The sequence below is a fragment of the Thalassophryne amazonica genome, chromosome 13, assembly GCF_902500255.1.
Source record: "Thalassophryne amazonica chromosome 13, fThaAma1.1, whole genome shotgun sequence".
In the NCBI taxonomy this organism is placed as follows: domain Eukaryota; kingdom Metazoa; phylum Chordata; class Actinopteri; order Batrachoidiformes; family Batrachoididae; genus Thalassophryne; species Thalassophryne amazonica.
The window spans coordinates 54,484,566-54,512,077 of NC_047115.1; the positions used below are offsets into that span (position 1 = coordinate 54,484,566).

General features: G+C 40.1%; 1 protein-coding gene across 1 annotated transcript in view; it reads right to left on the reverse strand.

Moving 5' to 3' along the window:
• Window positions 1-5,023: 5,023 nt before the first annotated feature.
• The window catches only part of dst (dystonin), a 318,051-nt gene continuing 295,562 nt past the window's right edge, over window positions 5,024-27,512 (reverse strand). The window contains exons 93-97 of the mRNA XM_034185302.1: window positions 23,139-23,256; window positions 11,166-11,356; window positions 10,866-10,970; window positions 8,229-8,355; window positions 5,024-6,043 (exon numbers count right to left, since the gene is read on the reverse strand). Of these exons, the coding sequence (XP_034041193.1) occupies window positions 5,787-6,043; window positions 8,229-8,355; window positions 10,866-10,970; window positions 11,166-11,356; window positions 23,139-23,256 (798 nt within the window). The 3' untranslated portion in view covers window positions 5,024-5,786. The remainder of the gene's footprint in view (window positions 6,044-8,228; window positions 8,356-10,865; window positions 10,971-11,165; window positions 11,357-23,138; window positions 23,257-27,512) is intronic.

Consider the following 27,512-nt stretch of genomic DNA (forward strand, 5'->3'; position numbering starts at 1 on the left):
TGGCCATTAAGCCCTCTCAACAGTCAGGGAGAGTTTATAACCTGTGTGTATGTGCGTCTGTTAACATGTCTCACAAAAAAAATAAAATAAAATAAAATAATGAGGAATTTTCAAAAAAAACATGTAAAAAAAAGTCCCACCCAAGGCTAAAGCCATTAACTTTTTAGGTTCAGGTATCAAAAGTCAAGGTCAAACTGCAAGGTCAAAATATTTGCGCAATGCAAATAGATGTGAGAAATTTTAGAAGACTTGTAACTCATGAATCACAAACGACAGACCAGTGTTGCCAAAGTAACTTTGAAAAGTTATTTTATTAGTTACTTTATACAGTTACGTCATTAGCAGCTGTGGACAACTTGTCGGCAGCTGCTCTACATAACTAATAAAGTAACTAGTAATCTTACTTGGTTATTTTTAAGATTGATTACTCAGAAAAGCAACTATTAGTTACTTTGCTGATTACTCAATCTTAAGAGTAACCAAGTTAGATTACTAGTTACCTTTTTATTTGCATTACTTATGAGTTGCAAGTTGTCGGCAGCTCCTAATAAAGTAACTGCATAAAGATGCTAATGAAGTACTAATAAAGTAACTAACTAACTAACTAATAAAGTAACTTTTCAAAGTAACTGTGGCAACACTGCACCAGACTCATGATTATGGTTAGACATGAATAGAAAAACATGTGTGAGGTTTCCAAATATACTATTGCATTTGACCTTGAGTGATCGTGAAGGTCACAGTCAAGGCTTTGTTGCTGTAAAGAAGCACAATACACTTTCCCCACTCATACAGTGTCCTGATGGCAGCAGGCTTTGCTCTTGCAGGAGTGTCTGTGTCTAGTTTCTGCTGTGGATTAATACTAGAGAGAGTCTGATTACCAACACTGGAGTTCTTTCTTCATGAAAAGGCTGTGAAACAGATTTTCTACCATAAATGTGGCATGTTAATGCCCGATTCTCTTTTCTAAAAACAATGATCTAGTGTGTTTTAATGTAACTTCTCTGCCATCTGCTGGACATCTCCAGGCTTGGTTCAGAGAATATTATCAAACGTATGATGGAAATTATGAGCATGAATATGGTTGAAGTTATATGTAGACTGAAATGAGTTTTGCACTGTCTTTCATTTTTCAAAGCCTAGGATTGGTTAGCCATAAAGGAAAATGCTTGGTGATGTCCTTGTTTTTGGGATAATTATTAATTTCTCCTGTGTGATAAGTGGGTAGCTCTGTGACATCACAGCATGAAGGTTCTCAGCTCTGGCTTTCCGTTTACTTACTGACATGTGTCTGTGTGCCGCATAGTTGGATACAGCAAATGGAGGAAATCAGACCAAAAAAGAAACAAAAATCTCATGGTAACTGGCTTCCTGGTGTAACATTGTGACACTGCTGTGGGCCATTTGGTTTGGTTTGTTTGTTTATTCCAAGTCAACATAATATATAAACAATAATATAAACAATATAAACAAATAGTACAGCTTTATGTACACACTTGACACTGTTCATAAAATGGTGAAAAGAAAAAAGAAAATGAATAAAGACAAAAAAAAGCATAAATGAATTAACATAACACAAACAGAATCAACTTGGAAAGGAGTGGGATGGAGACAAGCTTATTGACTCCCACTCCCAATTCCATGCTCAATTAAATTAAATTACTTAAATTACACGGTTGCCGTCATTTTTAGCTTAATATTTCATATATAATATATAAAGCATATAAATAATACAATTATATATGTATGTGAACATACACCCACACACCAATACATATGAACACACACATACACACACACACTATATATATATATATATATATATATATATATATATATATATATATATATACACACACACACACACACATGCGCATACACATATAAATATAAACGTAACATAATACAATACCATAGTGATATAACACGAGTGACTAACAATTACACACTGGACAGTATAGACAAAATAACACACAACAGAGGACCAGACAAGACACACAAGGAACACATATCGTTGGATTTATTATGATGATTATTATTACTGTTGTTTACCCTGCTTAGTTTGAGACGCTTGAGATGAGTGCATTAAAACCACAGGTCCTTGGTGAGGACCTGCTAAAGCATGGGGTTGTATGAGGTGCAATTAAAACCTCAGGTCCTTGGTGAGGACCTGCTAAATCATGGGGTTCTATGAGGTGCAATTAAAACCACAGGTCCTTGGTGAGTACCTGATAATTCATGGGGTCGCATGAGATGCAATTAAAACCACAGGTCCTTGGTGAGGACTGCTAAAGCATGGGGTCGTATGAGGTGCAATTAAAACCACAGGTCCTTGGTGAGGACCTGCTAAAGCATGGGGTCGTATGAGGTGCAATTAAAACCACAGGTCCTTGGTGAGGACCTGCTAAAGCATGGGGTCGTATGAGGTGCAATTAAAACCACAGGTCCTTGGTGAGGACCTGCTAAAGCATGGAGCATTTTGTACTGCTCAGGATGGCCTTTTGACTTCTGATTGTCCACACTAAATACAAAGGCCAGCAAACAAATAAAGCATTCATAATTGAGCAACACTGACCTCTGCTGCTCATGAAGCAGCAGCACAGCATTCAACGTGGAAAACTGTCGTTTATGGTGGATTAGAATGGAAGGATCACATAAATGAATGAAGAAAGAAAGAAAGAAAGACTAACTTGTTGATTTTTGACAGTGCGTCACTTCCAGTATGAGAAGAATTGCTGTCAACAGCAGCATTTTCCACAATATATCACTTGGCTCCTATAGGTGCCTGCAGGTAAGCACACACAAAAAAGTAAAATAAAAATAAAAATCACATATTAAGTCATTTTGATTTGCAGACTGTTGGGAGGGAAAAGTTGATCATCATTAAAAAATAAATAAACAAATAAATTGTTCCAAAGCTATTCATTTCTACTATAAATGTTTTTGGCCAAAGATAAAAGCTACTAAAAAGTCGCTGGTCGTATATAACAGAACATCAAATCTGAACTGGTGAGCAGAGATGCCTTTATATTTGTGATGTATGTACTACACAGTAATACTGAGAAATACATAAATTAAATTTCATAAAGCAGTTTAATAAGATTTAATACCTTCTTTCGAATGGAGGATGTAGTTTTGCTGATGCATTTTTAAAATTCTAAAATGTACAGCAAATTCATTGTCAACATTTATAATTTCCTTTTGAATGTCATAAAATCAGTTAAAATATGCCACACTCTATTAGCTGCTCAGTTAATCTCATCTGTGTGGTATTTTCTGATCACCAACGGGTCAATTCAAATCTCGTTATTTTCTCATTTCTCAAGGTCATTTATTAAAAAAAATGGAAAGGAAGTATAAGAGAATTCTTAAATTACTTACATATTCCTGGAAAACAAGACTGTGGTGCCTACAGATGGATCTTTTCCAGTTCCAATTCTAAAGTGCCATTTCTCCGGGTCAGGCTATGTGCTGAACAACCTGGAACCCCTGGTTCTGACAGGCATCTGGGCCCTGTGCTCCACTGCACCTGTGGCCCCCAGAGGATCTGGATCCTCTCATAGGCCACTTACCCAGCCAGTTAGAAAGAGGCCACGCAGCGCACCAAAAAATATGTCAGTACCTTCATCTGGAATACTACATGAAACATCAACAATTTGCTTAATGGTCCTTTGTACATTTTTTTTTTTAGATAATCTGCATATAAAAGAGTTTTAAATGTAGTGGAGACTGTTGTTGCAATTAACTGCTGCAGAAAACAGTTAAATGGATCTCATGGGAATTCGACTGTTTCATATCCACAGTGTCTCCCTGAGAGAAAGATGTAGTATCTCACAGTCAAACACAAGACGCTCCGCAAACATTCTGCTCAGAGCCGACCAGTCTGTCAAACCCCCTTTAGGCTTTTACACATCTATTTTTTACAATGACGTTTGTTTTCAATAATTCAGACTTTTATACATTAAACTTTCAATAATATTGCCGTTAATACTCACAGTGAAGAAAAATCTCTCCCAACATAATATAAATAAAAATATCAAAGCCAAAATAATGGAATGCATACAGGCAGTCTGTATTATTGTGAATCAGGATGGATACATCCTGATGGATATAATGGATATAAAATTTGAAGGATTATGTCAAAACTACTTCACAGATTCTCACCAGATTTGTACCACAGAGATATTAGGGCATGGAATACTCCACTGAATTTTGGAGGTAAGCTGGATTGGTGGATGTCAGAAATCTCAGATTGCGCTTGTTACACAGTACAAAGAGTATGGTACTGTGTGAAAAATCTGTCTGGAGTAGACAGCTCCCTAAAACCATCCAAGAAGACCAGTGATGGAAGCCACCAAAACACCCATGACACCTCCATAGGAGTTATAGACTTCTGTGGCTGATTGGAGAGATTGTGCAAATTTACTAAAGTATCTTACATAATCGCATGAACATTACAAAGTCACATATGAATGACATCATTACCTGTTCATGTATCCAATCGCTTTTTTATCTAAAGAAATTGTGCTGTAAAAAACAATGATTTAGTTGATATAATATATGGTGCTCATAGATATGAATTCCATTATTTTGGCTTCGATTTTTGTGTTTAATTTACACCATATTGGAGAGATTTTTTTAAATCACTATTAATTTAAGGGCTATAATATTAGAAATTATTAAATACAAAAGACCATTTTTTAACTTTTCATACTATCATATGTAATTGTATGACTATGAAAACTTGCTGAAATACATATAGAAATTTACAAAGCTAAAGCATATGAATTTGTTTGTTGACAAGAAGACAACAAACCAGGGATCCCAAATGTCTCATGTTTAAGTAAATTACGTGTATATTGCATAGATGTTGTTAAATGAGACATAATACACATCAAAATGAACTAACAATAGCAACTGCATAAACTGATGAACCCCACAACTTCTAAAAATACAGCCCAGGTTGAAAAAATGTCAAACTTTCCCTTTAAGAGAAAGAGAAAAATAATGCTGTGGTCCATTATCAGGTATCTGTGGTAGCTTTCTGCAAGCAGGTTTATTACAAATTACAGTAATAACAACTTCAACTCAACCAAAATGAACCATACATGAACATGGATGCAGAAGGGAAGGTCTACATGAAGGGACACCTCATAAATGTCAGTGCACACGTAGCATTGAAGTGGTCAAACAAACAGGACTTGAAAGCTTCATGAATACAAGGTTTCTGCTACTTGTCTTAAATAGTGTTTATCAAAGGTTTCTGCAGTGCTTGCTGTGGTTTATTGTAGTATATTGCATTGCCCTTTACTATATCATAGCACTTAAATACATAATTGTAGTGCTTCAAACGGTCCCATGGGGCACCGTCCGCTCCACACGTCAGCAAACACAAAATTCCAGTACATTCAGTAAATTTCAAAGCGTAATCCTGCAAGTTGTCCTTCATTAGTGTGCAGAAATGTTAGTTTACCGTACAATGTAGTCATTCCTGGGTTTCCTAGAGTTCCTTGGACTTCTACAGATTTTGCGTCATTAAAATAAGACAATAAAACCTAGCTGACATGTTTTTCACAAAAAATAAAATACATGAAAACAAATACACAAGGCCATTAACATTCTATTCTCACAAAATATTAAACCATATTTCCTCTCAAAAGAATATTTTACATCTTCGCGACAATTTAAATAAACACTTAACACGTTAGCAGTCTTTCAGTTATCTAACTCCAGTGTGCAGTGTTTGGGGTGCAACTAGCTCCTGGGTTGAGTTTCAAGGCCACTGACTATCGCTTGGATCCCTTGGCCAGTTTGCTTGTGGAAGTCGATTGCCTCTGAGGAGTGGGGATCTTGGAGGGTTTTCCTCCGTGCTGGCGGCCCGCAGACCGTGGAGTCCCTCGGGCAGAGTCGCCAACGGTCTCGGACACATCTGAGCACACAGACTGGATATCTGAGATGTCAAAGTCAGAGGCGTCGCTTCCCCTCCGACTGCTTCCTCTGCTCCCTGCTTTACTGCCAGGTCGGCTGAGGTTTTTCTTTGACTCTGGAGGGAAGGGATTACAGAACAACAATATAGTGACCACAACTAAATCTATGACAGTTCACCCGGAACCAGCAATGTGAGAACCACATCAAGTTGAATCCAAGTATTATTCAATCTCACTTTCATTGGAATAAGGGAATTTTTTCTTGCATGATTTTCTACATCACAAGGTGCTACTCCTAGGCAGGTTTTTGCATTAGTTGTATAGTCTTGATTTTGTTGTCATTTATTCCCAATAAAGAAACCCATTTAATTGCTGCAATGACAAATAAACTAAATTCCAAATTTAACAGATAAAAGAAAGACATGACAAGTGATGCCATAGAAATTTCACTCCCCATTTTCTATACACCATAATTTACCCTTATTTTGTTTCAATGAATCAAACTTTTTTTTTTTAACAAAAATGTAATTATTGCAAATAAAATTATAATATAATCTGAGCAACATATTTGTTTATTTGTTCTTCCTCATCCCACACTCTTTCCACCAAACTTGGTATGTGAATGAAGGTCAAACCTGCAATTGCTTTTAAAGGATTCATTTTGCCAAAGGTCAATATCACTGGTGTCAAACAACAGACTTGGCACACATATGAAGGTAGATACCAGTATTACCCTGGCAGGTGTCAGGCTTACTGGCACAAAGTGGCTGGACACAAATGCAGGATTCAGATGACGGAATAAGAGGGTTTAATGAAAGTTCAGGTTGGGTTCAATACACAGAAAAGCAAGCCAAGAGAAACAACAGCAACCGAAGCATGAGGCAGAGACAGGGTCCAAAAAACAAGCAGCCAGGTCAAAAACATGTGGAATCAATGAAAGGCAAAACAACAACAACAACAACAACAACAACATACACAGAAGGAAGTGCTCAAAAGCGGCGCAAGGCTCACAAACAGGTAGGGCAGAAGGTGTGACTTAAATAGGGGAAATGATTAGAGGGAAATGCAAGGCAGGTGTGTGAGGAAAGATCTGGAACAGGGCGTGGCAAGCAGGAAAAAGGACAGGAAGGGAACGCCCAACACCAAGCATCAGACACCAGACAAAAAAGTCCCTCCACCAAAACCCCAAGCAACCATAACAGTGAGAAAATAATCAACAGAGAAACAGCTTATACAATAATACATTCCCCACAGACCCAATCATGACAGCGAAATCAGCCAAAGGTCAATAATTCAGGATGTCAAGGTCACTGGGCACAAGGAAATCCATCAAAAGTCAGGTTAAATGGACTGTATGTGCACGGCAGCGTGCATGCAAATGAGCGGATCAAAGTTGTGCGAGTGTCAGGGGGCCTTTACCCGACCTATCTACCATAGGCCTTAAGCCTGGTTCACACGACAGGATTTTAAAATTATCTTTAGGTTTCCAAAACCTGAGAGACCACACATGTGAAGATAAAAAATCATGGATCTAACAGGTTTGGTCGTACAGTGTGTGGTGTTCAGCCACACGGTAAGGACAACACTACCACACACCAACAGATTTCACACACGAACATTTACAGCTCAGACAGGAAATCTCGCAAAATCTCTCGAGATTAAACGTGACTTAGGGGTAAACAAACAGAGGTACTTTGTGGACTATTTAAAACAGAGGGAAAAAACTATACAAAAAGAAAAAGAAAAGGCGTTCTTTAAAGGAGTGGAGACAGCACGACCACCGGACTTTCTGGTAAGTCAGAACAGCTGTTTTGATTTTATTTTCTGCTCCGTGCGTCCGTCACCTCGCTTTCTGATTGGCTGAACGTCACATTCAGCAGGCTGCGTGCTCGTTTGTTGTCGGGGACACCACACACACTCCGATATCGGGCCAGAAAAATCCAACGTGTTGAATATCCCAGATTTGTGATCGGAGCGCTCCTGACGCCCTTCCGAGCAGATCAGAGCGCTCTTAACACACCACACACAGCAGGAATATCTGATAAGACTATCTTTAGCGTCATCACGATTGTCGGGGCGTCCTTAAGATTGTCGGAAGGGGAAGATCGGGTCCGATATCGGCCTAATTATCCTGCCGTGTGAACCCGGCCTTAGCCGTTAACATCCTCATGCTATGGATACTATTGCCCCATTTAGTCTTTTTTAATCCTTAAACTCTTTTTTATGCATATGCTTTTTAAGATGCTGAAACAGCACCCTAAACAATGTAGGAAAAAGTTACTTAAGGTGCTTTCTACTCACCCCCTATAGTCTGTCCTCGAGCCTTTAGTACGGCAGCGCTGATCAACATTCCCTCCTCACCAGACTGAAATCCTTTACCTGACAAGTATCCAGGAAGACGTAATTTGCTGCCCTGAACTGGTGTACTCTGTAAGAAACAAACAACAAAAAAAAAAAAAAACAGAATTTTATTTACAACTTTTCTCATTTTAAATCATGAGTCTGATGTGTGTGTAATCTGTCTGTAAATATTTGGTTAGTATTAAATTGTTTTAAAATGTCTTTTTAAAGCAACAATAGGGGCATCACTCATCAGCGGTAAGGATTCGACTTTGACGTTGGACCTGTGGAGTTAAAGAATTTGGCATGCACATATTAAAGGGGGTGTTGTTTGTCCTGCGGTGGGGTTAGAAATGACTCAAACAAGAATGAAAAGAGCAGCCTGCTTCAAAAGGTGTAGCTTCAGTCCAACTGAAATCCAAAAACAAGCAAAGCTCAGGCTTTATTTAAGCTCAAATGTGTTGTATGTTTTAATCACATGCTGAATTAGAATCAGTTATGTCAGTCACACCAGTTTTAGTGCAGCCTGTATAAACTAGGAGCTTTGTCTGTGTTTGTAATACATCTGTTAGAGGGGTGGAACAGTACTTGTATTCATACTGAAGTATTAAGGTACAGATGTTATGGTATGGTACGCACAGTCATATAGAGAATATGTGATATGAACATTTAATGTGGAACCACATTTCACACATGCGAGTTGAGTCGGTTACACTCGCTAACATGAGAGAGGAAGCTAGAGAGGACCAACTCACTTCTTAGAAACTAGCCATATACAACCTCAATTCCAATTAAGTTGAGACGTTGTGTAAAATGTAAATAAAAACAGAATACAATGATTTGCAAATCCTCTTCAACCTATATTCATTTGAATACACCACAAAGACAAGATATTTCATGTTCAAACTGATAAACTTGATTGTTTTTGTGCAAATATTTGCTCATTTTGAAATGGATGCCTGCAACACATTTCAAAAAAGCTGGGACAGTGGTATGGTTACCACTGTGTTACATCACTTTTCCTTCTAACAACACTCAATAAGCGTTTGGGTACTGAGGACACTAACTGTGAGTGTCATGATTGTGTATAAAAGGAGCATCCCCAAAAGTCTCAGCCATTCACAAGCAAAGATGGGGCAAGGATCACCACTTTGTGAACAATTGCTTGAAAAAAATAGTCCAACAGTTTAAGAACAATGTTTCTCAATGTTCAATTGCAAGGAATTTAGGGATTCCATCATCTACAGTCCATAATATAATCAGATGACTCGGAGAATCTGGAGAACTTTCTACATGTAAGCGGCAAGGCCGAAAACCAACATTCATGACCTTCGATCCCTCAGGCGGCCCTGCATTAAAAACAGACATCATTGTGAAACGGATCTTACCACGTGGGCTCAGGAACACTTCAGAAAACCATTGCCAGTTAACACAGTTCATCGCTACAGCTACAAGTGCAAGTTAAAACTCTACCATACAAAGCAAAAGCCATACATCAACAACATCCAGAAACGATGTCGCCTTCTCTGGGCCCAAGCTCATTTGAAATGGACAGACGCAAAGTGGAAAAGTGTGCTGTGGACGTTGTGTCCCTCGGACAAAACAGGAAAAAGACCATCGAGATTGTTACCAGCGCAAAGTTCAAAAGCCAGCATCTGTGATGGTATGGGGTGTGTTAGTGCCCATGGCATGGGCAACTTACACATCTGTGATGACATCATCAATGCTGAAAGGTACATCCAGGTTTTGAAGCAACACATGCTGCCATCCAAGCAACGTCTTTTTCAGGAACATCCCTGCTTATTTCAGCAAGACAATGCCAAGCCACATTCTGCACGTGTTACAACAGTGTGGCTTCATAGTAAAAGAGTGTGGGTACTAGACTGGCCTGCCTGCAGTCCAGACCTGTCGCCTATTGAAAATGTGTGGCGGATTATGAAGCGCAGAATACAACAACGGAGACCCTGGACTGCTGAACAACTGAAGTCGTACATCAAGCAAGAATGGGAAAGAATTCCACCAACAAAGCTTCAACAATTAGTGTCCTCGGTTCCTAAATGCTTATTGAGTGTTGTTAGAAGGAAAGGTGATGTAACACAGTGGTAAACATACCACTGTCCCAGCTTTTTTAAAACGTGTTACAGGCATCCATTTCATAATGAGCAAATATTTGCAGAAAAACAGTCCATCAATTTGAACATTAAATATCTTGCCTTTGTGGTGTATTCAATTGAATATAGGTTTAAGAGGATTTGCAAATGATTGTACTCTGTTTTTATTTACATTTTACACAACGTCCCAACTTCATTGTAATTGAGGTTGTAGAAAAACTTTGAGTTCCCAGTGAGCTACAAGGTGTGGAACAGATGATGGTGTTGTTTTGCAGTTATAAGGTATGTGATTGTTCACTCAAAATCGTCAGTCACTTTTCTGTACTGAATTGTCCCGAAGCATGACATCCAAACCATAGTGTGAACCAAACCATAACTCCTGTGTACTGTTCCACCCTAATTTGTGATCTTCTGTAGATGTCAGTTGGATGGTACAAGCTGTTAGTTCAGAAGGTTGAAGTGCTCCGCATCCTGAATGCAACTATACCTCTGAGGACGAACTCCCAAAGGAGTCTGCTGATTTAAGAGGAGCTGTGGTTTTGCTGTTTGTAAGCCACGGCTTATCATAATTGCGGGTTATTTGTTGTGGAGTCTGAAGAATAATGGCAAATCAAAAAACATCAATGGATTTACACACATGAATCAAAGCAGAAAAATGATATGGAGACAGACCAACATAGAAAAACGACTGAATATGAAATGGAAAAACCATTATGGAGAACAAGGTTTGAATCAAAATACAAGATGAATACAAGAACCAAGAGGTGCATGTTGTTGTTGGGTTTACCTTGGGTGTGGTGGTCACTGCTGGGTTTGGTGGAACAGGACAACTCTGGCTGGACACGGACCTGGTAGGAGAAGCTGTTCTAGATGACGGTCGAGATCTACGCCCTCGGTAGCGGAAGCTCGCCATCACTTGGGTGGTGCCCTCTGGGAGGATAAACTTCTCACGCAGCTCCACGTTGGTCCTTCCTTTAGCTAAAAATGGCAGTCAGTGTGTCAACAAGCATGACTATGATTATTGGCTAGTATGTTGATGGTGAGTGGCATCTGAATTTATAATGAGGGGAAAATTAAGACGTAAAACCACAATGAAGACAGAAGACTCATGCAATGTCACAGCTCATCCATACTGTCCCATCAGAAGAATTTTCCTGCTGCAACAGTAGTGGAATGAAATATTTTTTGTTTTTTCACCACACAAGCACTGTCTCATGGAAGTAAAATTGTGATCCAACACAAAAACAGCCCAGGAGTCTTCAGAGAAAAATGACCTTTAAGCATTTTTCACACACAGGTCACAAATATATATATATATATATATATATATATATATATATATATATACACACGAGGTCTGTTAGAAAAGTATCGGACCTTTTTATTTTTTTCAAAAACCTGATGGATTTGAATCACGTATGCTTGCATGAGCAAACCTTGAACCTTCGTGCACATGCGTGAACTTTTTCACGCCTGTCGATTGCATCATTTTCTGGTAAGCAGCCTTTGTGTGAGGTGTGTGTCGTGCGCTCTGCGTTTTTTCATTGCAAGGAAAAAGACGGAATGAGAGAGTCCTGTGAGACTTCCAACACGGACGCACGTTTGCTGCGCCGTTAGCAGCAGCATGAATTTCACAGCCACTCTTTTCATGGCCAAATCTTCTGTCACAATGGAATGTGCCGAAAAAGTGCTGATGTCCACCTCTTCTGCAATTTCTCGGACAGTCACACGATGGTCCCGCATCACCACAGCGTTGACTTTGGAAATGACCTGTTCATTTCAGCATGTTGATGGCCGACCGGAGCGTGGCTCAGGCTCCACCGTTGTGCAGACGTCTTTAAACCGGTTGTACCGCTCCTTAATCTGTGTGATGCCCATAGATTCGTCACCGAAAGCCGTCTGAATCATCCGAATGGTTTCCACCTGGCTGTCACCCAGTTTCTGGCAAAATTTGATGCGGCGCTGCTTCAGTCGTTCCGTCTTTTTCCTTGAAATGAAAAAACGCCGAGCGCACGACACACACCTCACATAAAGGCTGCTTACCAGGAAATAATGCAATCGACAGGCGTGGAAAAAGTTCACGCATGCGCACAAAGGTTCAAGGTTTGCTCATGCAAGCACATGTGATTCAAAAATAAAAAGGTCCGATACTTTTCTAACAGACCTCATATATATATATATATATATATATATATATATATATATATATATACGAGGTCTCTTAGATAATAAACCGACCCTTTTATTTTTTTTTTTAACTATATGGATTTGAATGACATGCGATTACACCAATCATGCTTGAACCCTCGTGCGCATGCGTGAGTTTTTTCACGCGTGTCGGTGACGTCATTTCCCTGTGGGCAGGCCTTGAGTGAGATGTGGTCCCGCCCTCTCGGCTGAATTCCTTTGTTTCACACGCTGCTCGAGACGGCGCGCGTTGCTTTATCAAAATTTTTTCTGGAACTGTGAGGAATATCCGAGTGGACACTATTCGAGAAATTAAGATGGTTTTCTGTGAAAAGTTTAACGGCTGATGAGAGATTATGGGGTGTTTCTGTCGGTGTAAGGACTTCCCACGGAGCGGGACGTCCTGCAGTGCTTCCAGGCGCTGTCGAAGGCCTGTTTCGAGCTGAAAACATCCTAATTTAAGGCTTAATTCACCCAGGACATCGTGAGAGAACAGAGAAGATTCAGAAGAGGCCGGCATGAGGAATTTATGCGGACATTCCACTGTTTAAGGACATTTTTTTAATGAAAGACGTACGCGCAAATTCGCCGAGTCGTTTCCGTGACGACTCGGCAAATCTGTGTGCGCCGCGACAGGAAAACACCTCCGTGTTGAAAACCATTTGTAGAATTCAGGCGGCTTTTAATGGCTTTCAACAAGTGAGTAACTGAGAAATTGTTTAACAGCTTGGGCATGTTCCAACTTGCCCGTTAAGATTTCCAACGGAGGTGTTTTTCCTGCCGCGACCCCCCGCGGTCGGGTCCGGCCCGACATGCGACTCTGCCCGCACGTTCTTTCATTACAAAATGACCGTTAACAATGGAATGTCCGAATAAACTCCTCATGCCGACTTCTTCTGAAAGTTCTCTGTTCTCTGACGACTTACTGCGTCAACAGAGCCTGAAATGTGGAAGTTTTCAACTTGAAACGGCGAGACGCTGCCGCCTCGAAGCGCAGATCGCCGTCAGGCGCCGTGGACCGTCCTTAAAGCGACACTACCAGACCAAAATCTCTCATCAGCCGTTAAAATTTTTACCGAAAACCAGCTGAATTTATTGAATGGTGTCCACTCAGTTGTGCCTTACAGTTTTGAAAAAATTTTTATCAAACAAAGCAACAGTCTCTGAGCCATTCCTAAACAATGAAAAAAATCGACGAGCGGGTGGACGACTCCTCACTCAAAGACTGCCCACAAGCGAATGACATAGCCGACAGGCGTGAAAAAACTCTTGCATTCCCACGAGGGTTCAAGCATGTCTGATGTAATCACACGTGATTCAAATCCATATGGTTTTTGAAAAAAATAATAAGGTCGGATACTTTTCTAATAGACCTCGTATATATATATATCAGTGAAGTGCGGTCAGGGGAGGCAGGTGAGGCTGTGGCTCACCTGTCATGGAAAGAAAAAATGTAAAATGAAAAAATAAATTAAATGGTTATACTTATCCAGTGATTTGTACAATTGTTATTTTCAATTTCAATTTATTGTCATTTATATAGTGCCAAATCACTACTAAAAAGTTGCATCAAGGTGCTTCACACAAGTAATTTTGCTTTTAACTTCACCAGTTTTGGATTATTTTTTTATTCAAAATCACTGAATTTTCACATTTGTCATTCAAATACTGAGAAGAGATGTGCGGTGAAGCAGCAGCCAGCTGTGCCTCACCTTGGATTGCACAATCACTGGGCTAACTGCTGGCATGCTGTGCAGTGACACTCTGTCTCACTGTCTCTCTGTATGTCACTGTTAAAATGGTCAAACACTTTGGTTATATGAACTTAAATTCCATAGTTTTGCTGATGTACATAATGTAGAGTGTTTTTTGTCAACAGCTGTATGCCTGTGTAACGTGTTTCGTGTGCTGAGCAATCCTAAAAAGGCTGCAAAAAGGCACCAGGTGAGGCACGCAGTTCTCTTGCCTCATGGTAGGGACCACTACTGATCTCAGGGATTCTTCTTGCAGCAACTCCTCAAATGCAGAATAAGTGACAGCAAGCTACAATTTACAGTTAGCAAATTAAGAGTTACAGTCTATTTATTTTACTTTCAGAATGGAGAATTACATATCCAAACTGAAACAATTTTCAAAACTGGACTTTCAATCGAAGCAGGAGGCAAAAATTAAAGGAGGGGCTGCAGGACAGAAGGTATGTTCTTTTCAAACGGAGTGGGACACATATTGTCTGGCTGTGTGGACGTCCAGCGCCTTTTCTGCTGCCTTCTTTTTTCAACTTGTGACTCAGTTGGGATATTGTAACCTGAAGAATTTTCTCATCAAACACAAGCGGTCGCCCACTCACATTCAAAGCCAGAAAGGATGACTTTCTTCCCTGGCATTGAGCTCCACTGAGACAGAGAGACTTTTAAAACTGAAGGAAGATAAGACTTCCAAACTGTTGTGTGGGCCGCTGAAGAGGAGGTACTGCTGGCCCACCACCACAAGATGGCGCCCTGCTTGAAGTGCGGGCTTCAAGCACGAGAGGGCGTCGGAGCGACCGGGAGTGACAGCTGTCACTCATCATCCGTACCAGCTGTCACTCATCCACTACTCAACACCATCACCATAAAGGCCGGACTGCAACTCCACCTCCCCGCCGAGAAATCAGCTACCATTCAGGTAACTTCTCTGCTGACTTACATTGAGTAATAATCTGAACTTCTTTGCAGCTGTTTTCCTGTGGTGTGTCCTTTTCTGTGGGATTGGCGTTTGGTGTGGACTGCCACGGCTTCGCCTCACACCCCAAACCAGATAAGTGGTTAAACAGGAGCTGCACGAGTGTGTGATTGGAGGTGGAGGTGCTCCCTCCTAACTAAACACAGACTGTGGGATTACTGAGTGTGCGAACTCGCACTCATCAATACTGTTTCTGTTCTCTGCCAGCAGTACCGGGTCTGACTGCTGAAGACAGTGGCCACCTGGGGTGCAGGGCTTGGCGGCTCCGGTGTTCTTCAGATCCGTTGGTGGTGGAAGCTGTGTGGGATCCGGCTCTTCTCTCGCCAGACATCTTCTATCGTCGAGCCTGCCCACACGTCACCTTGTGTATAATTGACGTTCCACCATATTGTTATTGTCTGTACTTCGTTGTGCGATTCACAACATTAAATTGCTACTTTTTGGCTTATCCATTGTCCGTTCATTACCGCCCCCTGTTGTGGGTCCGTGTCACGACACTTTCACAACACAAACAAGTCATCAATGCTTTTGTTCAGGAGGAGCGGCACGTGTGGACTTCATTTTTAAGTAAAGGTAAGACCATAATAACATTTTTTAATTAAATGTGCTTTTTGTGTGCTACAGTTTGAATGTGTAAAGAATGCTGATATAAGATTATAAACATAACCCGTTAACTGCTGCCAATCAAATGGTGAATAAGCTACTCTGTGGGGTTCATATGTTTGTAAATCTGACTTTGATGAAATCAGTGCCACATATATATACAGTGGTGGGCACAGATAACCAAAAAATTAACTTCGATAACAGATAATCAGATAACTGAAAAGTTATCTTTGATAAAGATAAACCGATAAACCACCCATAAATGTATCGGAAGTTACAGATAATCGATAACCGATAAATTCCAGTATTGACTCTGGTAGATTTGCAATTACTAAGAAGCGAAAAAAAGACCCAAAGAATGAGCCAGTATTTCCATATTTGACCATGCTGCACCCTGTAGGAAGCTGCACTGAAGAATCCTGAGAGCACCCACAAAATGAGCTCTCTATTAATCATAATGCTCCGGTCAGGCGGAGGTCTTGAAAAATAAAGTCATACTAAGTTATGGTTTTGTGAAAATACTGATAGAATAACTCCATTAATGCCAATCCTGTCATTTGTACAAAGTGTGTCGTGTGGTGGTTTAAAGATAAATGTGCTTTTGTAAAATATTCCATTTTTATTTGTAAAAACAGACATTTTTACGGAGCCCTGGAAGTGTCATCGCAAAATGTTTTGCATGTGGAGAGAATGTTTGATGATGTGCGCACGTTTTATGATTATTATTATTTTATTGATTATTATTAAACGTGCACTCAATATTAGTAAGTAAGTAAGTAAATTTATTTATATAGTGCCTTTCACAGACATAAGTCACAAAGCACTTCACAGGTTAAAATGCAATAATAAATAATAAAAACATAAAACAAAGGGACAAGGTTAACAATTGGTCAGTTCTGAAAAGCCTTATCTTGACACATAAATGTTGGCTTTACACTGTGCGTGTTTTGGCCATTTTTCAGATGATTTTTCATTCGTGCGAGAATTTTTTGGACCGAGTTTCAGGTTAATCGCGCGTCCTGCATCTTGTAGTGGAGTAACAAGCTTTAACATCTCACGACCACCTCCTGCTGCTGAAGAGCTACAAAGCATCCAACCGCAGAGCTGTCTTGTAATGTTTTTTGTTGTTGTTGTTTTGTTTTTAAACTTAATTTGTAAAAAAACAAACAAAAAAAAAAAAGCCATTTGCAAAGCCAAAAAGTTGATTTGACCACCATCTGATATAACCGGGTCAAAATAAATAGAACACTGCCATCTACTGGTGCCCAGACGCTTAGTACTTGGAGTGAATACTGCCACGAACACTACTGGCCAGTAGATGGCAGCAGCGGCTTTGAAAACTTGCCAAACAAAATTCCAGATAATCCGTCTGCGACATTTAAGATGCGTGGAATTTAAACGCAAATACGTCTATAAACCCAGAGAATAATGCATTGCTGCCGGGCACAGCATGTGCTCACAAAACCTTAAACATTAGCACATTACTTTAAAATGAAAACATATATCTGATATTTTCACTTTATAAAACTTCAGACATGACTATTTTAAATAACTTGTCCAAAATGAGTGGGTTAAAATTTGAACCATAAGTTAAAAATGTATGCCTCTGGATGACTTGGGTGATATTGTTGTTATATCAGTATAGTGTTAAAGGAAATTTTTTTTTTTTTTTTTGGGTCACCAGTTCTCCTTTGCCTACAGAGGATAGAGTAGTTTTTTTTTTTAAACAGCTGTCTTCTGTTTACAGAGGATAGAACAATATATTTATTAGGAAACTTTTAACAGGTAGATCTCAACTGCTTTTAAGTTTTAAAAATGTTTTTCACTGTTCAGCTTGGTTTACTACGTTATCGGTCTAAAAGTTATCGGTCGGCAATTCATCGGAAGATAATTAGTCCGATGATGGTTTTTAAAGTTATCTAAAAAGATAATCCGATAAAGAAAACATTATCTTCGATAATTATCTGTTATCGGATTATCGGAAGTGTGCGCACCACTGTATGTATATATATATTAAATTAAAGTATTAAAGCAAAAATTAAAGTATAATGCAGATTGCTTTCCATTTTGGAGTGAGCGGTGAGTGATTTCACTGGAGCGGAGTGAAAATTGACCATAGCGGGGAGTGATCATAAGTGGAGTGTTCACCAGTGGCCATGAATGGAGGAGGCATACAGTTTTGTGAGCATACAGCTCCATGAGCGATCTGCATCACTCTGCTTGGCATACATGTGTATGATATCTATGTGGCAAAAGTAGATGATGGTGGACATGTGGGTACAGCATGCAGTGATCGGGACCTACCGTTTTCTAAGTGGAAGCCTCCTGATTCTTCACACATACGTCCAATTTAGAGTCACCAATTCACCAACCTGCATCTCTTTGGAAGTGTAGGAAGCTAGAGCACCCAGAACCCACGCAAACATCGGGAGAACATGCATACTCCACACAGAAAGGAACAGCTAAGAACCACAACCTTCTTGTTGTGAGGCCACAGTGCTAACCACTAGGTCACAATGCCGCCTCTTGGGATTTGTGCTCTGGACTGATGTTGCAAAGGAGAATCAGGAGGCTTCCACTTAGAAAACAGTAGGTCCCGATCACTGCATGCTGTACCCACATGTCCACCATCATCTACTTTTGCCACATACATATCATACACATGTATGCCAAACAGAGTGATGCAGATCGCTCATGGAGCTGTATGCTGTAGCCTGGCATCAAAATAACTGAGAAGCCAAATCCAAATTCAAGCAGAATTTTTTTTTATTCATATTTCAAGACACACTAACGCTCACATGCCCTGACATTAGCTAAATATTAGGCCTATATGCACAAATTACATGTTATGTAGATCAAGATATGCCCCATCAATCACAACACTTTTTTTAGGTGCTGGCATCAGTTCTGTTGAAATAAAGTACAGTGTTTTACATTACAATTTATTTAGTACGGAATCAAATCACTAAGATACAATGCCAATGGTGCAGCACATCTGTTTGTGTGTGTGCGCACCTGTGCATGCATGTGTGATTTTTAATGTAATGCAGGTACTGAATGAAGAGAAGGCTGGTTATATATCCCGTTCTCATGAGATAATTGTATTAGTTTGTTATACAAAACCCTGAAAAAAATAGGCAAAGGCTATTCGACCACCCGTTGGGCAGATAAGTCATACATTGAACATTACACGTCCAACTATTGGGCAGATAAATATAATATCTTACCTTATTCGCCAAACCGTGATTGTGTATTTGACATGATTTGTGCATCTAAACTACGTTTTTTATACCACTTTTTAAGGCTCTATTGCAGAGTATGTTAGACACATTAACAGCGCCGTCTTTAATTACTGCGAAAAAAAAACACAGCAATGGATGAAAGCAGACACACTTCCTAAGTATTTTGAACGGAAGCCTGTTAATGACGACAAAACAGTTTTGATGAACAAAATGCTGCTTGTTGCCCGTAAGATAGTGTTAGTTTGACACAGTTCCCTGGGAGTGATGAGCCAAACAGAACCGCTTTAGATCACAGCCCCTCCGCGGGCTGCGAACCCTCCCGCAGCCGGCGAGAAAATATCCGCCCTTTTTCCCATCGTTAAAACCGGAAGTGAACTTACAAGCGCGCTCATTGGTCGGTTGTGGTTGGGCGTATATACTCGCTTATTTACTTTATAGAATCAACGATTGGGCGTATAGCCACTCCGAAAATAAAAAGAAACTGTTTGATTGACAAGCAAATCTGAAAACTGCAAATGAAGCTTTGCTCAGAAATTCATGCAAAAAAAAAAAAAAAAAAAAGAGCTCATGAGGTGCATCAGACCCCGGATCTGTGACATGTGACAGCAGATAATGTGTCCCACCACAAACATGCATGCATGAAAAACCAGTCGGAGCTGAACGGCTGCTGAATTGTTGATGGAGCCAGTTGATGAGAAATGCCATTCACAGTGAGTGCTCACACAGCCACGACACGCCACAACCAACACAAGAGCACGCTCAGATGTGCAGACACATACCACTGGTGGGTTCATGGAGCAAGGAGAGAAATTGTGAGATTTGCCAACCTAGAGGAGACTGAGTAATTGAAGAGTTTGATTCCGAGCGTAACATTTTGCTGCCGTGGTGATGAACTAGAAGAAATGAAACCGTGTTCAGCAGGAAGAAGGTTGTGCAAGAAAACAGACTGAAAATGAATACAGAAGATTGCAGCAACAAGGAACAGTTGTCATACGGATGCACATAAAGTAGCACACTAGTGTTTAACAAAATCAGCAGCTACACTTTACTCACATATGCTTCTTTTCACATTTTTAAGATGTATTTTTTTATTTTTTAAAATTTGATTGCAAACACATTTCTTAACTTGTTTATCAGTCATCATTTAAAAAATAATTACAGTCAAGTTGGCTGATTAAAATGTTTTTGCTTGGTGGTGAATTGGGGAGGCCACAGGAAGGTTACTTTCAAAGATGGGCTCATCCATCATCCAGTATGGTGCCCGTGGCAGCCATACTGGATGATGGATGAGCCCCATTGTGGAGAGTGACACAATTTTTATAATTTTGCATCTTCTGTACACTACTGTAATAGAGTAGAAATGAAACAATCAGTGTATATTGTAGGGCAGACCTTGTGATTTAATTTATTTGATAAAAACATCAATGTGCACCTTGTTATGGACCTGACTATTGTTCTATGTGACAACCAAAGTCTGAGCAAAAGTAAATGCCAAGTTCAGAATAAAAAAAAAATCTGAATGAAGGGGCCACATACTATCATCATTGCCCAGAACAATCCCCTATCACACAAATATTTTTGGAATCAACCTTTTATTGGGTTCTGCCCCAGAATTTAACCCCTCCTAAGCCTGTATATCCCATCGATGGGTAATTTCCCTTTTTATTTGTGAGATACTGACAAGCCAAAATGAGGTGGGTGATAGTTAATGGTATCATTTCACGGTCATAAAAACTGATTAATCAGGTTTGTCACAACCCTGCATGCACAGGTAGCCCTGTCATTGTCAGGTAAATAAAGCATATGGGTCCAATCTTCCACCCTGTTCAAAACTGTGCGCAGTGCAACGCAAGTGTTGTTGCTAGCTTCCAACGGATGCAGTTGTCACTTTCAAAGCTAGTGCCACTGTTCTTTAAATAACAAATGTACTTGCACTCATGGACGTGTTGGAGTTAAAATTAGGTGTGGTCAGCATCACTGGTGGTACATTGTTATCATGAGTCAGCACGTGACATGTCACGTCATGATCAGGATGGTTCTGTTTGCACTGGGTGCTTTCAATGCGTGTGTCCTTTGGTCGTGATAATGTGTGACTCGGGATTATCAACAATGCTGAAATCATCATAGTAGGTGCTGCTATGGTCGCCTTTTGCTTGTACTTTTGTCATTTACCGTCAAAGTAAAGTGTGAAAAGAGAAACATAAGAGCAAAGGAGTTTGAGACATCTTGACTATGGACATTATAAATACTTGATGACCGAGCTGTTAAAGGATGTTCCAAGCTACAAGAACTTCATAACAAATTCTACCCACACATCTTCTATTTCAGCTGAGTTTAGCTGATGTAACACAATGACACTAGGATACTGACCACGCTTAAAGCTCCTCAGCTGAACATGATCGCCCTGATATTGGGAAGATTTCTTTTCTACCAACACAAACCACACAGTACATCCCCAATCAGGTTTCCTATCAGATCAGCTTTGTTCCTTATTGTGTTGTCCCTTACAGTGGTGGTGATATATAAAACTTAAATGTAATAACATAAAACTGATAAACTGCTAAAATCTTTATCTGAAGTTGCCACTAACCACTAACTGTTTTGATATGACTTTAATGTTGACTTTTTTTGGCTTTAAAACCCTGAAAGACAGGCCTAAACAGCTAAAAATTTAATATGTTTGCACGTAAACATTGAGGCTGCCAAAAAAGTTGAACACTCCTAGATCAGATAATAACCAAGATGTACAAAAATAATGAAATTAAATGAACAAATTAAATTAAACAGTAAGTTTCATTCAATATACAGTGTACAGACATTACAGAAAGTATTCAACTAATATGAAATGTCAAGAAGCACACATGGAAAACAACTGTAATAGTCTAATTAATGCATTTACTCTGGCTCGACCTTCTGCTTCTCCATCATCTTGAGATGATGCTTCTTGTTTTCCTGCTAAATGTCAAGTTCACTTATTGGATTCATGTAAAAGCTCCAACAGAAATAAACATATATGATTTTTTTTTGACCGTTAAACTTTATGTTAAGAAATGTTAATTGACTTAAAGTTCATCAAACTAAATTTAGTGGAAGCTAATTGGTCTGCAAATGGTTTTCAGTTAGCATAAAAGCTTGTTCACTGATTAGCTGAACTGTGGTCCTGGTGCTGTGTGACACCGGTGTCGCAGACTGCCTTCACTGTGCATACGTCATTTGGGACCACAGCAGCTCGTCTGAGTCTGATTCTCAACACCCAAAGTGATCAAAGGGAATAATGTGATTATTAACCATCAAATGACAAAGTAAAATCTCTTAAATCATTCTAAAGTCAGTTTTAAGCAGAAATAAGGTGATAATCGCCTCATTTCACTTCTGACGCACCGAAATGACATAGGTGCAGCAGCATGTCAGATGTCTGCCGTGCTGCTGTGGAGCTCTGATTGGTCTGCCATCTTTTATTACAAAATAATGCTGAATTTATGTGGATGACTGTTGTACAAAAGCTTCAGATATCTGTCGTTGAGATAGATGATGACTGGAGTGCAGGTTTAAGCAGAAACCAAGTGATAATTGGTGGATCGCAGCTGACGCTTAGAAGTGACGATACTTGCGCTCTGAAATGACGCATGCGCAGTGAAGATGGGGGGGGGGGGAGAGACAGATTTTATTGGGGACTGTTTGGTCTGTGACACCGGCATAAAGTCGAGAGTAAATGTTTACTGCTACTTATATGACACAACATTCAGACATGCTTTACACAGGCATGTATGTGCTGTTAGCGCCCTCTTATCCCATCAATCACGACTCACTGAACAATAACAAAACTGAAATATTTAGTATTGTAAAGACTGGACAATCAGAAACAGATTGGACCTTTCCAAATGCAAAAACATGTTAATGGAAAATATACTAATTGAAATGGGGAAAAAAATTAAAATGTGATAAATTTACAATTTGTACAATACTTTATTGAGCTTTTCTGCACTGTCATGACCTTTCACACTCACCTCGGCAGGGGTCGTTCTTCACCAGGAACTCGTCCAGCGCCATCCAGCCTCCTCCCACTCGCACCATCACAGTGCTGCGCAAAATCCGGACCAGCCGGAGCTGCTGAGAGTCTCCAAACTGCAGCCGAGGTAAGAAATCAGAGAGAGATGTGTGAAAACCCTGACCTTTGTGTGAGCGCTGGCTCTCTGCAGGCTTGAAGTTGTACAACACCCCAAAGTAGATTAATTTCAAATAAACTGTTTCTTCTCATTACTTTTTTTTGTAGTATTTTGCATTATTTATAATCATTATGCTTGAAATAAGACTGCTCCAACAGAAATACCTTACACCCATGCAGTACAAAAATTTAAAGCTACAGTGTGCAGGATTTAGTGTCATCTAGTGGTGAGGTTGCAGACTGCATTGTGGTGTTGCCGGTCACAATTTCGTTTCTCCTCATGTTTTAGCTTCTCTGGCAACGACGATTCATGCTCCCTTGCGTTCTCTTGTGGGAAGCAATATGCATAATCCTCGAATTTCACACAAATTAGGGTTCTCAAACTTGTTATCCTGGATCAGCAACAAGTATACCATGTACGAGGGCTGTCAATAAAGTAACGGTCCTTTTTATTTTTTTCAAAAACTATATGGATTTCATTCATATGTTTTTACGTCAGACATGCTTGAACCCTCGTGCGCATGCGTGAGTTTTTCCACGCCTGTCGGTGACGTCATTCGCCTGTGAGCACTCCTTGTGGGAGGAGTCGTCCAGCCCCTCGTCGGAATTCCTTTGTCTGAGAAGTTGCTGAGGGACTGGCGCGTTGTTTGATCAAAATTTTTTCTAAACCTGTGAGACACATCGAAGTGGACACGGTTCGAAAAATTAAGCTGGTTTTCAGTGAAAATTTTAACGGCTGATGAGAGATTTTGAGGTGATTCTGTCGCTTTAAGGACTTTTCACGGTGCGAGACGTCGTGCAGCGCTCTCAGGCGGCGTCATCAGCCTGTTCAAGCTGAAAACCTCCACATTTCAGGCTCTATTGATCCAGGACGTCGTGAGAGAACAGAGAAGTTTCAGAAGAAGTCGGTTTCAGCATTTTATCCGGATATTCCACTGTTAAAGGAGATTTTTTTAATGAAAGACGTGCGGACGGGTCCGCGCGTCGGGACGCAGCCGCCGCGACGCAGCCGCCGCGACGCTCCGCCACAGGAAAAACACCTCTGTTGAAAGCCTTAAGGACAAGTTGGAACATGTCCTGCCTGTTAAACAATTTCTCATATACTCACTCCACTGAAAGCCATCAAAAGCCGCCTGGATTTTACAAATGGTTATCAACACGGAGGTGTTTTTCCTGTGCCGCTGCACCGCACCGGCTGCGTCCCGACGCGCGGACCCGTCCGCACGTCTTTCATTAAAAAAATCTCCTTTAACAGTGGAATATCCAGATAAAATGCTGAAACCGACTTCTTCTGAAACTTCTCTGTTCTCTCACGACGTCCTGGATCAATGGAGCCTGAAATGTGGAGGCTTTCAGCTTGAACAGGCTGATGACGCCGCCTGAGAGCGCTGAGCGACGTCTCGCACCGTGAAAAGTCCTTAAAGCGACAGAATCACCTCAAAATCTCTCATCAGCCGTTAAAATTTTCACTGAAAACCAGCTTAATTTTTCGAACCGTGTCCACTTCGATGTGTCTCACAGGTTTAGAAAAAATTTTGATCAAACAACGCGCCAGTCTCTCAGCAACTTCTCAGACAAAGGAATTCCGACGAGGGGCTGGACGACTCCTCCCACAAGGAGTGCTCACAGGCGAATGACGTCACCGACAGGCGTGGAAAAACTCACGCATGCACACGAGGGTTCAAGCATGTCTGACGTAAAAACATATGAATGAAATCCATATAGTTTTTGAAAAAAATAAAAAGGACCGTTACTTTATTGACAGCCCTCGTATAGAGGAGCAACCACTGATTCCTCTTCGTTTTTCTTCAACCTTCCAGCTAAGCTGCAAAATGATAAAGGAGGACAAAATAAGTCTCTTTTTGGCTACTGTATCAACATGGTGGTACAGCATGGCGTCATCCATGAGGGAGCCTGCCCACATGTGGAGACGGAGAGCTCATTCTATTCTTCTGAAATTCAGATTCATTGCTGCAGATAATTACAAATTAATGAACAGATAGTTTTGAATGCTATGGTCCATTTATGCTAATAAACACCCCTAAATCCTGCACACTGTAGCTTTAAATCACCTTTATGGATACTTCATCTCCTCTTTGGGACTAATTTTAATTGTTGTGTTTCACAGATTTACACAAAATGAAATTTAATACAACGTCAATTTTCAGAGTACCATTCCCAAATAAAGTAATTAAAGAAGGGTCAAGCCATCTGGATTTCAATTTTAAGTATTAATATGACTTTGTTTTGTGGTGTTTAAATATTTAAACTCTCACTGTTTACAGATGGAACCTAAGTTACAGTACATCACAACCCCACCAGGAGGCAATACTGTATGATATACTCAATAAATTACACACTTGCTGTAGAATTTTTATTTGGTTTAAAACGAGGCAGAAGTCCAGTTGGCTGTGACCCATGGGTGTTAGCATGTGAACATATTTCAAACACACACAAAAATCACAGCCGCATGCTTTCTGTCATCACATCACATGATGCAGCGATCAAACGAACACACAGCAATCGTCTACAGTCCAGCACTTTGCTCCACTTAACTTTCTAAAACTACAACTTGGATGCTCAAGATGCACTGACACAGATGCAGAATCAAATGCAGCTATCTGCAATGACACACTGAGAACATGAGGAATATGAGGGAACTCATTTGTCTCTAATCCACCACAGTGTAAGACGCAGACATGACCAAACACGGATGACCCCGCCACGAAATACGTTTATTACGAAACTCATCAAACTGGTTCAAATCTTGCACTTCATATGATTTTTCAGATGATTTAATGCCACTGGTGATTTTTGTGATCAAATACATTAAAGGTGATGGAGTTTGAATAATGATCTGGAGGGGAAAAAAGAGGCACAAGAAGCTGAAAAATAACCATTTACCAGGATACAGCTTTCCAAAACTGCAACGTGTAGGTGAGGGGTAAGATTTTGATTTTCCCTGTTTGCTATTGTCTCATCGCCGATTAAGGAGTCGTGTAAGCAGTGAACCAGCTCAAACTGTCGAAAGAATGATGTCAATTCAGTGTCGTTTTAAAACGTCAACAAAAACTTGTGCATGAATCCCATTTTGCTAACACCTCCCATTATTAGCTTCAGAAAGCATGTGGCCCATGACCCCCATAGCAATAATGACAAACTGTCACCTGCAACATGCACGTTCTCAGGAGGCAAAAATAACAGGCATGGTATTCATTAAAAAAGCGTATAATGTCAATTATATCAACGTATGTCAGCCAGTGTTGAAATAATCATTCCCATGATGCTGCAGCACCAAAAGCAAGCACTCATAAGGCGTTATTTTCCACAATGCCCAGCAGGCCAGGAAAAACTGAAATGATAGTGATACAGCAAACTGTATTTTCTGAAACTCAAAAGCAGACATTCACTAATATTAATATACACAGTACAGTGCAAAAGTGTTAAGGACCCTACTGATTTTGATTTAATGTGCTTTTTGATGGTTTATTTTCTTCATCAGTATTGTGCTTTTATTGAGCTGCATCTCCTTGTGATGAGAGCTTTAAACCAGTTTTCTTTTAAGTGTTCTGAGTAGATTCATCATTTTAATATTTATGGTATTAAAATTATTGGTTACAACCAAAAGAAATACCAGTGTCGTAGACCAAATGGTCCCCCCAGTATAGATTTTTCAGATGTTATTAAAAAATCCACCAATACAGTCTAAAGATATTTTACTGTGTAGCAGTGATTCCCAAAATGTAGGTGTCAAATCCCTAGTGGGCTGCAAAGATACTGCAAGTGCGCTGTGATAGTCATTCAATGTTGTTGTTCATTCGGCTATTCCCGGTTTTGTTCAGGGTTGCCACAGCGGATACAACCAGATCCGCATTGGTAATTGGCACAAGTTTTATGCTGGATGCCCTTCTTGACGCAAATCCAGTTTTACCTGGAGAAACACACACAGCCGCTGATGTTCCAAAGAGGTCTCCCATTCAAGTACTAACCAGATCCTGCTCTGCTTAGCTTCTGAGATCTAACAGGATCAGGCTGACACAGAGCAGACCGACTGCATGTTACATCATTCAATACAAATAAATAAAACATCCTTGATTTTCAATTTTGTAATAAAGTTCCTGCAGACCACACCATGTTACTTGAATCGCCTGTTGTTGATAAATTTCTCTCTGTCATTCAGAGACGCGCGTGATGTTCAGAGGAGGACAGAAAATGA